The 18966-nt window shown below is 40.0% G+C and overlaps 1 protein-coding gene across 8 annotated transcripts in view; it reads right to left on the reverse strand.

The window, feature by feature from the left end:
* Nucleotides 1-720: 720 nt before the first annotated feature.
* Nucleotides 721-18966, reverse strand: part of LOC109412350 (pinin) — a 59028-nt gene continuing 40782 nt past the window's right edge. For all 8 annotated transcript variants that reach the window (XM_029856901.2, XM_029856914.2, XM_029856917.2 and 5 more), the window contains exons 3-6: nucleotides 11743-12004; nucleotides 2738-2880; nucleotides 2360-2510; nucleotides 721-2298 (exon numbers count right to left, since the gene is read on the reverse strand). In XM_029856901.2, coding sequence (XP_029712761.2) covers nucleotides 934-2298; nucleotides 2360-2510; nucleotides 2738-2880; nucleotides 11743-12004 — 1921 coding nt within the window. In that variant the 3' untranslated portion in view covers nucleotides 721-933. The remainder of the gene's footprint in view (nucleotides 2299-2359; nucleotides 2511-2737; nucleotides 2881-11742; nucleotides 12005-18966) is intronic.

Consider the following 18966-nt stretch of genomic DNA (forward strand, 5'->3'; position numbering starts at 1 on the left):
ATTTGGTGTACGATATGCCAAAATGGAGCATGTAAAACTCAAATCAGAATAAAATGCTTAGATGATATATGAGATGTTCAGATGGTGCATGGAACTTGAAAAAGCTGCATGATGTCAGTATACTGCATTTCATGGCAGTGTATAATTCAATTACTCTCAATATGCTGCATGAGATGCTATTAACCCTCGAGGCGTCAATTTTTCGACGTTCGCACCATATTTCTTAAATGTATCTTTTTTTTATATAAAAGGAGGGCGTCATGGCAAATCAAATCAAGGCAATCAAATCATTCAATCTGTTTTCAATCAATTATTTCAGAACATGGAATTTTTACAAAACTGTGAGTTTGTGGAATACTGATTGAAGAACTCCGCGAATTTAGCTATCAAAAATCATTATCTTTGTGAAACTGTATTAGTTATACGGTACATCAACGTATGTATGATTACATGCTACACTTATGTATGGGCTCTTTCTATGTTGATGATTGGACTTGGACCTAAGGATTATAAACGCTTCCATGTACTTGGCCAGGTGTGTGAAGCTGACATTGTAGACAGTACCGAAATCAACAATGTCAATGTATATATTCAAGTTTGCAACTCCATCCAATATATGCTATGCCATGCTATTTGTTCAAATTTGCAAATCTAAACTGTCAGTCTACCACAGTCTGCTGTAAGTGGATACCTTTCAATAAATGATCAAGTGCGCACGAGTCTTTTTTAAAATCTACTCATTTATTTGAAACAACTTTGAAGGTGATCAATAATTTACACCATCTTCGCTACTATACGACAAGCAACACTATTTCTGGACCTGATGATGTTTAACGATGGTGATACCATACATCAATATTGATTGAATAAATAATTCCTAATGTAAGTTATAGTTTGCTCATCGAAAGCACCGGCAAACTTCCCAGTCAGCATTCAGCTCTGCTTTCCGTTGCTATTATTATTTTGATCGATAACCGTCAAAACATCTCCCGTGCCTGACGTTGACTGATTGACTTGAGTGTCGGCAAAATGCCGACTGCGCCGTGGCTTGGGCAACGGGTTCCAGTCGATGCAGTCCTGAAACTGCGCATTGTCGGTCTGCTCGATTCCCAGGGACTTGGTTGGACTTTTCTTGGACCGCAGAGCCGATTTGCTGAGAAGGTTGTTGCGATCGTCAAGGTTGTCCAGGTTTTCGTCCCCTTCCGGAACGTTATCGTAGTACGAGCTGCGATTTGTCGTTGGTGGCGTGAGGGACCATTTGCGAGGCTGGGGTTGTCCGCTTCCGGTGTACTTGGTTTCCATCTCGTGGAGCATTCGTTGAATCTCTTTTTCGCTATCGTTCAGTTGTCTCAGGTTACGATTGACGCTATCATTCGACTGAGCAGAGTACAGAGTTCCCGACGATTCCTGGTTGAACTTGAGCAGACTCTGGCTTTTGTTGATAGATTCGATGATGTCCCGAACGGAACGTCTCCGCTCCGTGCCGGAATTTTGCAGGGATTCGATGTCGCCGGTAGATTCGCTAATTTTGAGACGGGCTGTGTTAATCTTTTCATCGATTTCTGTTTTGATAGGTTCCACCTTGTATCTAAACTCGTAGTTGATGGGCTTGGCTGCTCTGAACTCCATGTTTTCCTCCTCTTCAGCCGTGCTTGTGGTAGCTGAATCTGACGATTCGGTTATTCGAAGTTCGGTGCCATTTGCTGGTACTTGGTTGCGATTCTTGTTCAGACGCCTGGCCGGGATAGGCGTTTCTGGAAGTGCAACGTTTTCCAGGTCTACCGGTTCAACAACAGGAGGTGTCTGCGGAATTGGTGGAGGTGTTGGCTTGGCCCGAGGTATAGGGTGAGGCGGAGTTATTGGTCTCGGTTCTTCTTCTAGTTTGAGACTTTCTAGATGCGACATTTGCTCTACCGGTTCAGGTATATCAGCGTTACCGCTGGTTCTTTTTTCAGGTGTTACCTCTTTAACTTCCACGCGGAGTTCAAGACGTTCTTCTGCATCCTTATGCGTTGGGCTCAATTCTTCAACAACTTCAGTTTTTCTTTCAACAATCACAAGCTCTTGCACGTGATTATTGTTGCTATCACTTGGGGAGACAATACCCTCAACCCGACTGGTCGGCTCGGGTTTTTCTTGGTTGACCTTATCGTCAGAGCTACTACGTACAAACGATTCAATTTCAGCTGTTAAATTGGAGAGGTTTTTCACATCTTCTTGGTTCTCTACAGGAGGCGTTTCTTCAATTCTCAACCGCGTGGCAAGCACCGTATCGGAAGGGTCGACAGAGATGTTTGCCTGCAAAAAAGTTAGATGTTCAATACATTCTACATTGATGAAAAGTATCAAAAGACCGTACAATATTGCGAACCGGAGGAGGTGGAGCTCTACGCTTCTTGCGTCGTGTAAGTGTTCCATTGGCATCGTTCACACTATCATTCAGCGAAATGCTGTCATCTATTCCCTCGTCATCGAACGGATTTGAGCTTTTGAGACTAGCTTGAGAAACCCTGTTGGATAAAATTGAAAAATATTAGAGCGTAGTATGGATCACTAAAATAACTTAAACGGCCGCTATGAAATGAACAGATAGCGCCACCGTAGCCTTGTGTGTTTGACGTAACTCGACTGCTGTCACTGTGTTACCGTCCATATACGGTGGCGCTTTTGTTTTGATGCGGTGAGTAGCGGAGTAGTCGGCTTCAATGATCCATTGGCGAAGTATGGCCATTCTTACCCATTGGACATTCCGCGTTGCGGTTGCAAGCCGTATCGCGATCGTGGTGTTGAGGTGAACATAGTTCCGCCACCATAAGTCGCTGAGCCGTTGGCAAATGTGCTCCGGTAGCGATCGTTTCTATTGAAACCAATGTCGTTGTTCTGTTGGTTGAATAAAAGAAAGAAAGAAGTTTTTAAGCAGTGGTATAAGTAGCATTGAAATTAGTCAGAGCCAGCAAATAGTGAGTGAGAAATCAATCTTCCTCCTGGAGTAGCATTCCGCTAATTTTTGATGCCGGAATAGCTGACTCAGGACTAATGAAGCCATGTGATGCTCCATTGCGAGCTAACTCATCAGTCACTTCCAGCGATGGAAGAATGGCCAGGTACCGATAGCGTTTGCTGAATTCAGCTCGTCGATTTGAGTTTGACAAGCGATAACTAACTTTGACCTAGAGTTGGCCGAAGCAAGTGCTTTAATAGCAGCCTAGCTGTCTGAACAGAAGTGTATATGACTTTGCCCATTACATGCTGCTGAAGTACTGATTGTACTCCACACATAAGGGCAAAGACTTCGGCCTGAATAACGGTGCAGTGTCTACCAAGTGAGTAAGACTGATGTGCCCTTAGCTCACGATAGTGGGTACCAGCATTTGCTCGACCTTCGAAAAGGGAGCCATCAGTAGTTAAACATACGATGCCGTCTGAAATACTTCTCTCCAGATAACCATATGCTCACTATTTCCGGGATGGGAATTAGGTTGTAATGTCCTATATGAAAAATTACGACCAATTGCAAGACCATTTGGAGCAAGGACCAAAAGTGGAAACAACGGGGTGTGTGTTGATCAGCGGTTCAAAGAAGTTTCTTCTAGTGCACCGAGTACCCGTAGACATCAAGTGGAAGAAAGTGGGTAATCGCGCCACTTGGGCGGTGGCTTCTATTTTCGTCTGTTTTCCACTATAACTCAGTCAAATTTGAACGAATTGATACAATTTTCGGAATGCAGTGAGATAGGTATAGTATCTACCAGTGTACAACATTTCAAATCAATTGGTTCAAAATTGACTGAGTTATAATGGAAAACAGACGAATATAGAAGCCACCGTCCAAGTAGCGCGATACCCTGCTTTTTGTTTGAGATGAATGTGTAGAACGTCAAAAAGAATTTTGAGCGCTGTCATGGGAGTTGAAGAGAATGCTCCAGATGTCTCCATTAACCTTCCATTAACAGCTCGCTGACGTTATGCACGGTTTGGGTCAAAAATGGCCCTAATGCACAAGGAGGGTTAAGCACATTCTTTGAAGAGGGCGTAACTTTTATTGGATTGCTCTCACTTCACGTTTTGGTCAAGACATCCACAGGGAATATTAGTCGAACAGCAGTTGTGTAAATCCATTTGACTTACTTGGGCTCTAGATCTCAAGTTTACCAAATGTTCGCCGGCATTGCCCAACGAACATACAAGTATTTTTTACTCTGAACTCAATGTGAGGTATCCAAGAAAGGTTGGAATAAAAAAAAACTCCTACGTTCTTTACCTGTTCAGTTAAATCGCTTTCAGAATCAAAGACACGCGTCAAGCGCCATTAAGGTTTACCCGGATTTACCGAAAGACCATATTGCCCAGACAACTAGTAATCGTATAAGATGTTGCATAAGACGATGAAGTGGAGGTGCATGCGTGAATGCCTCCATTTAGACGCATGTAAAATGTACGCATATTGCCTCCACTTTAACATCTTATGCAACCTGAAGGGCGTTTTGCATCAGATCGAAAAGGATGATGACGCACAAACCGACAAACAATGTTAGGTAGTCGTCAGGAAAACAATAAGAAAGAAACCGCTGCTATTGAGTTGCCTCAATAGCGTATCTGCTACGAGATTCAATGAAAAGTTGTTTACAGGACTCCCTCTTGAGAGCATCCACAAACACTCAACTTCCTAATCACTGCTAGACGCAATGTCGAGAAAAGAAATCAGTTTTTGAGCATTTGATTAATTATTGAAAAAACAGACAACGATCGAAGTGTGCTGTGCCAGGAGGTGGATGAAAAATTTTCTTCGTCCGTCAATTTTGTTCCTTTTTGAAATCAAAAAATAATTATTTCGGAATTTGACATAAAAACATCGGAAAGTTCTGCACCCGGGATTTACGTGTGCCATTTTGGTGACTGCGGCAGCCTGTTCCCGAAGAAAGCCTTTTGTTCAGAAAAGGAATATTTCAAGGCGATACCTTTAGCCCGCTATGGTTCTGCCTTGCGTTGATCCCCCTCAGCAGAGCAATCAACCGATTCAACTATGGCTACCAACTGAATAGTGGGGATAGAAGTATAAGATCCCAAGTAACATTTTGAAATGTAATTCGTCTTGTAACGGTTTTCAAAACCATCATAAAACCTAATACCATTTATTTTAGATTTATAATGGTTTTTAGAACCTCTTCTAGTCTATTTGACTATAAAATGTTACTTGGGAACCCACACCTTCTTTATGAACAACCTGAAGCTGTTTGCGGAATCAGTACAGAGGCTGCATCAACTGTTTCAGCTTGTGATGGTGTTCAGCAACGATTTCCGGATGGAGTTTGGAATCAACAAATGTCGGTTAGTCCAACTTCGCCGGGGTAGTGAACGCCACCTGTTTTCGCATCAACGAACAGGAGGAGATTCGGAATACGGTTGAAGGCGAAACGTACAAATACTTCAGCTACCTGCAATTTGGAGGTATTAGCCACACAGCGATCAAGAAGGAACTGCAGGACGAGTTCTTGCATTGCATCGTGTCAACTGTGTTCTGATGAGCTTTCTGTCAGCCGGCAACAAGGTAAAGGCGATCAACACGTTTGCTGTGCCCCTGTTGGCCTACAGCTTTGGGGTGGTAATGTGGACCAAGACTGACCTCGAGGCGTTAGAACGAGCAGTATACGAGTGGCGTTCACCAAGCAACGCGTGCGCTATCCAAAGTCGTCCATCGAGAGAGTCACCTTGCCACGCGCAGTAGGAGGAAGAGGCGTCACCAATATCCAGCCACTATGTGTGTCCCAGATCCAGCAGTAGCAAGCATATTTCGTAGAAAGCCAGAACCGTCATGGAATGTACCGCACTGTGTGTGAAGCTGGCCACGGTTACAGCGCCCTGCATCTGGCGCAGGAGGATTACTAGCTGAACTGCGACATCAAGGCCGTGGACGAAATGATTGTGGAAGCAGAAGGAGCACAAGGAGTTGCATGGGACGCACCCCCATCAACTGGAGCTCGAGCACATCGATAAGGCGGTGTCGAATGCGTGGCTTGTGCAGGGGCGTGGTGACCTCTTCTCGGAAACAGAAGGTTTCATGGTAGCCATCCACGACCGGGTGATTGCGATGAAGAACTATCGGTGGTACATATTGCACGAAGACGTGGAGGACCGCTGTAGGACGTGCAATTCAGTGGAGAAAACGATTAAGCATATCGTTGCAGGCTGTTCAGTGTTAGCTAGATCTGCCTACCTCGATCGTCACAACGAAGTTTCCAAGGTTGTGCACCAACAGCTTGCTTTAAAGAATTTCGCATAAAAATTCTTAGAGGAATTCATTGAACTGCTGGAGGAATTATTGAAGTTATTTTTAAATTTTTATTTTCTGGAGGAATACCTGGAGTATTTCCTGTAAAAATTCATGGAGTAATTCCTAACTATTTACCGCAATAACTGGAGAAATTCCTGTAGTAATTCCTGCAGCAATTCTTGTAGGAATTCCTGCAATTATTCCTGGAGGAATTCCTGGAATATTTCTTGTAGGAGTTCCTGGGGGTTTTCCCGGAACAATTGCTAGACGATTTCCTGTAATAATTCCAAATGAAATTCGTAGAGTAATTCCTGGAGAAATTCCTGAAAGAACTCCTTGAGTATTGAGTATCCTGGAGTATATCAAGGAATAATTCCTGGAGGAATCCGTGGAGGAATAACTGATGGAATTCGTGGAAGAATTTCAAGAAGAATCTCTGTGAGGAATTCCGGAAAGAACCCCTGTTGGGATTGCTGGGGGTATACCGGGATTAATTTGTGGAGGAATGCCTGGAGGTATTCCTGGAGGAACTCCTGGAAGAGTATCTGGAGGACACCGTGGAGGAATTTCTGAAGGAATCCCTTGATGAATTCGTAGATGAATTAGCAGTTATTCATGGAGAAATTCCTGACTGAATTCCTGGAGGAATTTCTGGAGAAATTATCCGGGAAAATTACCCAGAGAAATTTCCTGGACGAATTCCTGGAGTAATCTCTGGAAGAATTTTTGGAAGAAACTCTGGAAGAATCCCTGGAGGAGTTTCTGGAAGAATCCTTTGAATCCTGAAGAAATCTCTGGATTAGTTGTTAGAGGAAATCTTGGTTGAATTCCTGAAGGAGCTCTGGAGAAATTCCTGGTGGAATACCCGAATAAATTCCTTGATGAGTCCATGGAGGAATCCATTAAGGAATCCATGAAGGAACTCGCGAAGGAATCCCTAGGGGTATTGCTGAAGGAATCCCTGAAGGAATCGCATGAGGAAATCCTAGAAGAACTTCTGGTGAAATCGCTGGATCAATCCCTGGAGAAATTTCTAGGAAAATTCCTGGAGGAATTCCAGGTAAACTTCCTGGAGGAATCCCAGGAGAAGTTTCCGGAGGAACTCTTGGGAAAACTTCCTTGAGGAGTTCTAAGGGAACGCATGGAGAAATCTTTGGGATACTCCCGTGGAATCCTCGGAGAATTTGAGAAACTTTACTCCCGGAGGAATTCCCGAGGAACTCCTGCAGCATTTTTCGAAAGGTTCTTAAAGTAATTACTGAGGAACTCCTGAAGGAATTTCAGCATAGCTGCTGAAGAAATTTTCGAGAAACTGCTGCGAAACTCTTGAAGAATTTCACGGGAAGTCCTGAGGCATTCCCTAGGAACTCGTAGAAGTATTCTCGGAGAACATTACGATGAATATCTGAGGGACTCCAGGAGGAATTTCCGAGGAACGCCTGGACGAATTCTTGGGTAATTTCCGACACTTCATAAATATCATAAAGATCATTTGTGTGTCAGTGGATGTACAAGCAACACGAAGAAATACTCAAAATATTATATGATACAACAGAGGTAATCGTGAAAGAGTTACATCGAAAAAGTAAAAATACCCAAGAGTAGAGCTTGTAGAGCTTGAAGGTCTTAATTCCAGAATAGTTTGGATGACCTGGGTCACCAAGTGAATGTTGCTAAGTAAACAGAATTGCACTCTGAGGTTCTACGAGTCTCTCTCTCTCTTCTTGGCGTAACGTCCTCATTGGGAAAAAGCCTGCTTCTCAGCTTAGTGTTCTATGAGCACTTCCACAGTTATTAACTGAGAGCTTCCTCTGCCAATGACCATTTTGCATGCGTATATCGTGTGGCAGGCACGAAGATACTCTATGCCCAAGGAAATCAAGGAAATTTCCTTTACGAAAAGATCCTGGACCGACCGGGAATCGAACCCGTCACCCTCAGCATGGTCATGCTGAATACCCGTGCGTTTACCGCCTCGGCTATATGGGCCTAGGTTCTACGAGTATTGTGGATTATATTCCGCGAGCATTCGCTACAATAAAAATATTCTAAGATTTACAGATATTGTGACCCATACCTCAAAATACATTGTGTCCATTTGTATGCCAGTAGACACCCAAATAGCAACAAATAAAGATACTCGTAATATAATAAGGTGCAACAGACACAATCGTGAATGAATTATGCCGGTAGAGTAAAGAGGAACAAGAGTCGAGCCTGTAGACCTTGAAGATCCTAATTCCAGAATAGTTTGGAAAGCCTGGAATATCCCATGAATGTACCAAAAGCATTATAAAGACTGGACTCGAAAAAATGAGACACTCAAAACAATGTATAACTTTTGATTGCGTTCACAAAAATAGCTGTTTTTTTTAACAAGGAATAGCATGTTATGTGTAGTTAATGCCCTAAAAATTTCATCAAAATCGGTTCAGTATTGGCGCAAGTATTGTCGATACAATAAAATGTGATTTTGGAAATTTTGGGCTTCCATTTTAAAAATTGTTTAGGCTATTACTTGGTTGGTAGCTAATCAAAACGTCTAAAAATTTGACTGTAAGTTCTTCAAGTAAGTCATATTAAGTGGTGAAAATTTCATCATAATCGGTTCAGTACTTTTTTTTTAACAATTAAAACAAAAAAACGGGGTTTTCAAATTTGGGCACTTTTTAACATTTTAAAATCAGTGTGCATTATTTTGATTGTAGTATTGGCAATACTGTCCCGATTTTTTTGAAACTTTGACAGTGTAAAATCGTTGTGTTGATCTGTTCTCAGTGAAAATTTCAGCCATTTTGATTAAACATTTTAAAAGTTAGAGCTGATAAATGTGATATTTTTTAGCTACACATAATGTACTATTTTTGGTAAAAAAAATCAGCTATTTTTGAGCACGCAATAAAAAGTTATACATTATTCTTTGTGTCTCATTTTTTCGAGTCCAGTCTTTAGATGTGCACTGAGGTTCCATCAGTAGTATATACTACATTCCACGATTTTTTTCCACATTTAAAATATGATACAGTATGAAGGTATCGTAACCCAAACTTTAAAGTGTATTGGAGGCCATTTGTATTTCACGGAATGTCCAACTACCACAGTATCAAGTGGCTCATAGCATTGCGAGGTCTTATGGACCTCAACGTGACTTAATTTCTTGAGCAGAGTGAACACAAACGATGGTAGATGTTTTAGATATTAAGAAAATGAATTCCAGAGTAGATTGGATGATCTAGATCACCCAATTTATGTACCATGAGTTTTCTAGGAGTGTTTTGAGGCTTTTTGAGTACCGTAGACTATGTTCTGTGATCATTCATCGTGTATAAAATTTAGTCGAGAATGTTGGATTTGTGTCACAAACTTCGGAGTACTTAGAATAGCTCTGGGATCAAAAATTCAACATACTATTATGGGTAGTATTGTCGGGCCGCCACCAAACCGGACTTCGCACAATCAAGTCGCGACGCGACCCAACTCGCGACGTTTTTAAATCATGTCAAAGGTAGTGCGCATCCTTCCCGTTGTTGTCAGCAACACAGCGCACTAGATGCGAAACAGTTGCGACACTTGTGGACCAAGAAAATGGCAATTTTTGATTGAATGTCGGTCTTGATTCCAACCGGATAGACAATAATACATTGCATGTCAAGGATCAGTGAAAACTATTGATGATGAGCAAAACGATGAAATTTGAGCAAAAAATGTAGTATTTATATACGAAAAGGCCCCGTATTTTCGGCTCCCATCAAAAGGGGAGAGGGTGCAAAGGGAAAAAGTACCATGCATTTCTTAGCCCAACTATTCCCCTTGACTATAAAAAAATCCGGGGTAAAATGTTTTAAATCAAAAAAGATATTGCATTTCTACCAAAAGTAGATCGTCCCTTGTGTTTACGGGTTAAGCACGATAGATTTGCATCCTACCACAAGCACCAGCCGGACCCGGTACTGGAAAATAGTTGCATAAAGCTGTACTGGGATCGCGAGATCATTACGGACGTGCTCATTCGTACCAACCGGCCCGACATTGTGGTAACGCTGAGCGGGTAACGCTCATCGACATCGCTGTAAAATCCAATCAACGTTCTCGGGCAAGATAACTAAGTACCACGACCTAACGGAGGAGTTGAAGCAGATGTGGCACCTGGAGGACGTCCAAATAGTTCCGGTTGTCCTCTCGTCAACCGGAGTTGTCCCCAAATATCTCCTAAGTTCCCTAGACGAGCTGGAATTGAAGAAGGACCTGAACAGAATCCTGAAAGTGGTGATTCTTGGAACCTGTAGTATGGCTAGGCGGTTCCTGAATCATCACAACTGACATCCGAAGCACTCATTAGCATATAAGTAAACCGGCTAATGAGATCCACAGAGCCTAATCCCTTTGCCATTCCGATTACCCGGCGTAAAAGATTTCAACAATGTTTGCTGAGAAGTGCGAAAAACTAATAATCTAGATAATAATAATATTTATGGACTGGATAATAGTAAAAGCGAGTAGAGGTAATTTAATTTAGTGTTGAGCAGTTTTAACCTGTAAATTTTACTGTGTTTAGCAGCATGATATTCACAACCATGCGTTCTCCTTAAAGCTTAGTGTCTTTTGTTATGGAGACGCATGGTTTTGGTTACCCTCTCTTTAGGAGTGTGCAATAGAGTGGGTCATCGTTTATATGGAAAAATGAAAAAATCAATGGTATCCCCTCAGATCAAAGCTTTTTTGATCCCATTTCAGGACCCAAATAAGTGTGCAAAATTTGGGCACGATCGGTTATATTTACGTTTTGCGCATCGCGTTTGAAATTTGTATGGGGTTTTACATGGGAAAACACGCTTTTTTGCATTTCTCTCATAACAAGCTCGAATTTTTCTAAAACCGTGTAACCGATGAAGTGAAAGCATAGTCTAGGGTGTCCTGAAAAACTTTGTCGAAGACCGCGAAGTGATCTGATGCTTTTGAAAAAAGTTATTTCGTTGGCATTGCTTGGCAAAACAGCATGATTTTGTTGCTATTGTTATTCCTTTACATGTTAAAACATAAACACATGCATGCGGTTAGTTGATTATACCTATTTTCACAAGCATCGGATCGCTTTGCAGTCTTCAACAAAGTTTTTCAGAACATCCTAGGCTATTATTTTACAGTATCGGTTAAAAAGTTTCAGACAAACTTGTTCAACATATAGCCAAAATGTAAAAAAGTATGCTTTTCCATACAAAATCCCATACAAATTTCAATTGCAATGCACAAAGTGTAGACGCAACCGATCGTGCTCAAATTTTGCACAGATACTCGGGACCCGAAACGGAACCAAAAAAGCTTTGATCTGAGAAAACGGTTCCGATGACCCACACTAGTGTGCAATCCTTGCTTCCAAATTTAAATCCATATCATGTAACTAACTGACTACGATAATTTCAAGCAACATTCTTCACTACGAAAAATGCTGCATTTGATCGGATTTGTCTTACCATTCCGATGGTTCCCGATTGCAGCGAGCTGCGTTCACGTGAATTTCGTGGGAAAAGTGGCGTGTTGGAGGTGGACTGCGAGTGGCCGGGATGGTGGTATCCAGAGACGGTGCTGTTGAGCGTGTTCCGATAGCCCGACGCCATACTGCTGTTGTAGGTGTGGTAGTGCACGTCTGGATCGTCTCGCCGCAGCGGCGGTGGGCTCTCCGATGTCTTGTTGATACCGAGCGACGACGAGCGTTTCTTCATCGGACGAAATGTCCTGCAAGCATAGTAGAAATGAATGTAAACATATCGACATTAGTGCGTGCCGGTAAGGTAGCTAGGGCGCGGTACGACAGGTAGGGCAGCCGTATATAGTGGAAGGCAGGCTACTTATTGCGCCTCTAAAGTATTCAGAATATACATTTGGAAAGAACTATTAGTTTAAAGATGAATTATTAAAACATGAGCTTTAACATTCACCTAATAAGACAAAATAACTAAACAATTAAAGAGAAGCTTAAAGAGCATTACTATAAAATTTCCCTTGTGTCTTATTAGATTTTGTAATGAATAATTACAAAAGAAAACAAAAATATCTTCTCGGTTGAGTTTTTCTCACTAATAAACTCATAAAATTTTTATGCTTGCTGGTACAGAACATATTTCAACGTTCTTTTCTGAAACAATTTGTATTTTCCCTAGAAAAAAAATCAATAAATACGTTAAAATTTTCATCGAAACACCTCTCAATTAATTGTGTCCAACAGTCTTTCAACAATCTAAAAATCTTTTACCCCTACTTAAACGTGTAACTCCTATCGAAACTGATAAGACTTGCTGATGTTTGATATTTGATGTCGGTGTGTGCGCCGGAGCCGGCGCAAGTGCATCGAACGGTAGGCAGGTTTAATTCAATTTATTGCTGCACGGAAATTGCCTCTCCCCCCCGCGGTGAGCGACGACGTGGTCCTGCAGTGCGTTTGATTAGCTACATAAAATTCAAACAACCCAGTGTGTAGTGATCGTTACCGGACTACCGGACCAAAGTATAAACTGCCGTCGATGTCAGAGCAGCAGCTATTCAGTTTGTTTAATCTTTGAACCCGCACCACAATTCATTGCTCCCGTGTGTATTACCGTCCTAGTAAGTTGTACCGGCACGGCGTGCCTTGTCTTACCAATCGTTTACTGTTTCTGTATCGTACGCGACACAATAAGCAGCAGACTGCATTTTAATTGAGCTAAATCGAATTCTACACGCTGTCTCCTTGAGTTCGGTCGATTAAGACGATACGGTTGTGATGTGATATTTCGAGTTTCTGTTCTGGAGATATTAAAGTGCCGTAAAACTGGATATATTTTTTTATCTGTATTTACGAGATTTTTAGCCCTAGGCTAGTTCATCTCGGGACCCACGCTTTACTTCCCTTCCGAAGGAACAACCCACATTTTGTGAGTTTTGTCGGGAGTGGGATTCGATCCCAGGTCCTCGGCGTGATAGTCAAGTATTCTTACCATCACACCAGGTCCGCTCCACTAAACTGGATATAGTTGAACATGTAAACATAATTCTAGGACAATTTTATGATGCGATTAAATAGTTAATTTCCCATACAATACTGAACCAGACATGTAATCGAAAAAAAAAACTGCGATTTGATGTGTCGCATGCATAGGCTTGGTTCACTTTCGACCACTTTCAGCGGTACACCCGGAACTGGTTCTGGAACACTTTCGCTTCAGATACGGTTGGAGACTGTTTCCCTGCTTATCGTTCATCAGATTATCGATAATCAACTCATGATGTGTCGCTTGCATAGGTTTTGTTCACTTTTACCGTCTAACCCCGTTGGTTGGACCGTATCTAATCTGAACACTTTTTAGTTTGAACCCTGCTAATATGCACATCGTTCAATCTTAAAACGGTTCAAACGTCATTCTACTCATGGAACGGAGTGAAATGGAACACACTACCTAAACAAAACAGCAAAAAAGGTTACCTTCAGTTTGTTTTTCGACGTCTATAGATTTACTAGAGGTTCCAGTTTAAAATGAACCCCGTTGGTTTGCATAAGAAGTCGTTCAAACCAACGGGAATAAACGGTATATTTGATCAGTTTTAGTGGGACACCCGAAAGCGATTCCGGAACGGTTCTGATATGGTCTGAAACTGTTTTCCTGCTAATCGTTCATCAGGTTATCGAGAAAGCCATTATTTGGTGTGTTGCATGCATAATTTTGGATCACTTTCATATTTGGTTACTTCCGGTGGGACACCTGGAACCGATTTCCGAACACAACCGGTTCATATATGGTCTGAAACTATTTTCCTGTATACTGTTTATGAGGTACAGCGTTATTTGATGCGCCTCATGCATGGGTTTCGTTCACTTTTACATTTGGCGCCTTTCAGCGGGATACCCGAAACCGGTTCCGGAACGGTTCAGATATGGTCTAAATTTAGACTCTAAATTTTAGACTCTAGAACTAATTTTCTAGCTTGCTTTTCATTAGGTTGTTATCAGAAAAGCCGCTATTTGATGTGTTGCATTCATAGCAAATATAATAAATTAAAAATCTTTGATCATAGGTTTGGTTCACTTTTATATTTGGCCACTATCTGTGGGACACCCGGAACCGGTTCCGGAACACTATTGGTTCAGATATGGTCTGAGAGTATTTTCATGCTTACCGTTTATCAGGTTATCGAAAACTCCGCGGTATGATGTGTCGCATGTATGGGCTTGTAGCATTTTCATATCTGGCCCATCCGCGTAGAATGAACCGTCGGTCGTTAAAATCGATTGAGGTTTACTGCCAAAAAGTGAGTTTTTTGTACACAAAACCGGAATTTCACCGCATTGTTTGCTATTGAAAATGGTGCGGATCGGTCAAGGCGTTCCGGAGTTATGACCATATTAGTAATCCGGATAGTACCGGTGAACTGAGCATATATAAAACTGAACCAAATTCTGTCATGCGACACTTCAAACTGCTCCGAATTTTGTAGAGTTTAGCATGGTTACCGAATTTTATGCAAAATCATCAATGGAAATCACAAAACCACGATGTCGGCAAAAAAATCAAGATGGCGACCTAAAATTCAAGATGGCGGCCTACAACTAGAAGAGGAGTTGAGGCTCTAAAACCATGCAATATGGGTATATTTGGTTTCCAGATTTAAAAAACATTGACCATAATATACAAGATGGCGGCTCAAAACTCAAAATGGTGGCCCAAAGTTCAAGATGGCAGTTGTTTAAAGGAGTTTTTGGCTCTTATGCCATGCAATATGGGTATATTTGGTATAGGAAAGATGTTCAGAATCTATTCAGAATCTAATGGTGACCAGAATAGCAAAGATGGCGGCTTAAAATTCAAGATGGCAGCTGTTTCGGGTTTAGGTTCTAAAACCATGCAATATGGCTATATTTGGCATAGATAAGATTTTCGGAGTCCAAAAATGGCGACCATAATATCCAAGATGGTGGCCCAAATTCCAAAATAGTGACTGTTTCAAAGAGTTTAAGGCTCTAAATTCAAGCAGTATAGGGATAATTTGGTATGAGGAAAACGTATAGAGTCCAAAAATGGCGACCAGAGTATCCAAGATGGTGGCCAAAATACATATACAAAATGGTGGCTATTTTGAGGAATTTTAGGGTCTACTACCATGTATTGTGGGTATGAGTACACAGTAATGTTTCGATTTCATCATTGTTTTTGCGTGTTAGACCTTAATTTTTAAATAATTTTCATACATTTAAGAGCAATTCTCCCCCGAGCAGAAGGGAATAACAGCAGCATAAGGAGCTGTGTTATTTGGGCAAAATAACTGAATGATAAAATCGATTATTTTTAAGTAATTACCCAAACATATTGTGTTATAAACTTGTCTGTCATAAGCGGCAAAATAACAAATTCCATAACAAAAAAAAATGTTCCTGGAAAACCATTTCAATAACTTGTTTTGTTAGTTTCAATAATAACTTAATAACAGTGAATTCGCAAAATATTTCAATAGCAAATTTTGATATTAATATGTTATTGATTATAATCGGAGAGCAGACTTTGCTATGATATCAAACTCGTTACTAAATAAGTTATAATACTTATTGTATAAAATTATTCGCTTTGTCTCACAAACCCGCCAATAACATGAGGTTCATCACTCTGACGTAAGAAATATTTTCAAATGATCGAAAAATACTATATTCAGCTTTCAATTAATTCTAAGAGATTTGAAGTCGCAAGATAATCAAACTTTAGTAATTTCTATATTATCAAATACGACAAGCTTCGATTTCCACCTGTAATTTATAAACTGTTATACTTTAGTTGTTTTCGGAGCACGTGTGACCTTTGTTTTTTTTTCAGCATAGAAAGTGAAGAATTTTTAGAATGCTCAACAGTTTCGCAGAAAATTGTTGGAATATTGATAATATTGTACAGATTATTACAATTTTCCTGGAAAGATTGTTTTAATTCCTCCGATTATTCCCTGGATTCAAGAGTTATGTCCAATATTTCTCCTGGATTCTACAAGAATTCCTTCAAAAATGTTGCTATTAATTTCTCCTGAACTTCCTCTGATGATTCCTAGAGGACTTTCACCAGAAATTTTTGCAATATTTTTTCTAAAATTCCTCTATTCATTTCTCTAAGGATTCCGTCAAACACTCCTTTTATGTTTATCAAATGACTTTGTCATAAAATTCTTCCAATAATTTGGTCATAAACTTTTCCATATATGACTCCAAAAATCTTCCAGAAATTTCTCAGAGAGTTCTTTGACGTTATATTTCATGGATTTTCAAAGAATCTTCTAGAAATTCCTCCAGAATCCTGCATAGAATCCCTTCAAGGTTTTTTTTTCAGAATTTCCTGTGATCATTAGTGCTGAAGTTCATCTCAAGATTTCTCTGAAAATTTCTTTGAGGATTTCATCATGAGTTTTTCCGGACTCTCCAGGAGTTTTTCAAAAGATTCTGTCAAGAATCCTAATAATTGCTCAGAAGAATTAACTTCGGAATTTCTAAGAAAATTACGCCAGTAGTTCTCTTGAAGACTTCTCCAGGGATTCATCGAAAGGTCCCCCATAACTTCCAAGTGCTTATCCGAAAATTATTTAAGGAATTCTTAAAAAGAGTCGTTCAGGAATTTCCTTTTTAACTGAATACAAAAATAGAACAACACAAAGGGACAGGTCATAATTGTCGAATTGTTGCTGTGATTTCAAAACTTGTTACTGTTGCCCGATCAGAAAGGCATAACAAAATTATAACCGATTGAGTTATTTATTTCAAAGATTTTTCATAACAGAATGAGTTATAAAAATCGCCGGTTAGGTGTTAAAATAACAAAAATTTTAACTGAAATTGCTCTAGCCATAACATAATTATAACAGGTGTTGATACAATTTTAACAAATTTATAACAAAGTGAGATATAAAAAATATTGGAATGATCAATAAATTATAACACATTTTATTATAAATTAGATATAAATATATTGGGTAAAAATTAAGTTGGGTAAAATTTAACTCATTTTTGGGTAATTTTTATTAAGAGTGTTATTTATTTTAAGTGCAAAGTTTTTTGTATAAAAAAAACTTGCCCCACGTAGTATATAAAAAACCCACACCCAGACGGGAATCGAACCAAGGACGCCAACCTTCACCTGCAATCCGGCGCCTTTATCAATGAGGCCATTGCAGCACTTGAAGTGAAGGGCGGTATATGATCAAGTGGTTCTTCGTTTTGGCGGCTGGTCTATAAATAGACTTATTTGTCCAACGTACAGGGGAGAGAAAATATGACGTCACATGAAAGTGTTCTTGATACATTTTATCGCAATTACGTCATCTAAGGATATAATAACAAAAGTGGATATAATTTAGTTATAATTGTAACTCAAGAATTTGCTCTGCATTTTGGCATGCTTTACCTCATGATTCAGACCAGAAATAAATGTCGTATCTTCATCAAAGTTGTAGAGATAGTTAATGGCTCTTAAACAGTGGAAAGAGTGGCATACTATTTCACCTTCTCTTGGTGCTTGCGAGCAAATAAATTAGAAGATTTTGACATATGTTATTAAATAATTATCTAATGTTCCTCACCATCAAGGAACTTCTTGCCTATGGCAAAGTTATGCAGTAGTCTGGTGGTTAGAAATTTCACTGCTTTGTGGCGTTAGTGTGCATTTCTGTGAGATTGTCAGATTTAGATGGCTTGTGAATTAAAAAATGAAGTATTTAATGCACAATTTTAACATTACATGGTACAAGAATTGACATACTGATGCAATTCTGTGGCGTTTGCTTTGCCTCGTGACCTCATATAATGTTTTCATTTTCAGCAAAAAAGAGTTTAAACACTAGTTGAAAACACCTGTTCTGCATTTGCTTCGGCATTTGCTCAAAATGCATGACGATGTCCATATCGGTAAAAAAGAAATAGCCTTCTGCTATTGGTTGGTTTTCCAAAAGCTTTTAATAGAGTTTCTTATTTTGAACTACTGCACAGGTTATCACATCTATTTGATTTCAGTTGAGATTCTGTTTTATTGAGTAAATCCTATTTGAATAACCGCTTTCAAATTGTGGAAGTTAAAGGAAATCCTTGAAGCCTGATCGGTACTCTATCGGGAGAGCTACAAGGATCGGTTTCAGGACCATTGATGTTAGCCTTATTTATCAACAGCCTTCTTTCATCTTTGAAAGTATGTAATACCCACACCACATGTTTGCAGATCATAGGAAGCTGTATTTCTACTGAATTAATATGGACGTTAATTGCATGGCAATGAAACGTGTCTCAACTAGAAATAAATTTCAAAGCTCCACAAATAATTTGTAATCAATCAATTCTTCAAAAACTAAGGTGATTTTCATTTGCAGACGACTAATTGATCCAGTTGTATCATGTTAATTCAATAACAAAATAAAACTTCCAATTTCAGAATAAAAACTTTCATAGAGTGCAGTGAATATATTTTCATAGCAAAGACTTTTGTTTTGATCGAAAAAACTGCTTTCAAATATTTGATGATGACGATGATTTCAATCACGATTTTTTTGTTGTTTTTACTAATGTGTATTTTAACACTAAGCTAATTCTACACTTTAATGACGAATTGTTCAACGTTAACCAGCCGCAGTTTATCGCGGAAACATTGCGCCCGTTTGATTTGTACAAGGCGGCTGATTATACGTGACAGCTCCCACCCGGCGGCTGC

This window comes from Aedes albopictus, chromosome 2, assembly GCF_035046485.1.
Source record: "Aedes albopictus strain Foshan chromosome 2, AalbF5, whole genome shotgun sequence".
Classification (NCBI taxonomy): domain Eukaryota; kingdom Metazoa; phylum Arthropoda; class Insecta; order Diptera; family Culicidae; genus Aedes; species Aedes albopictus.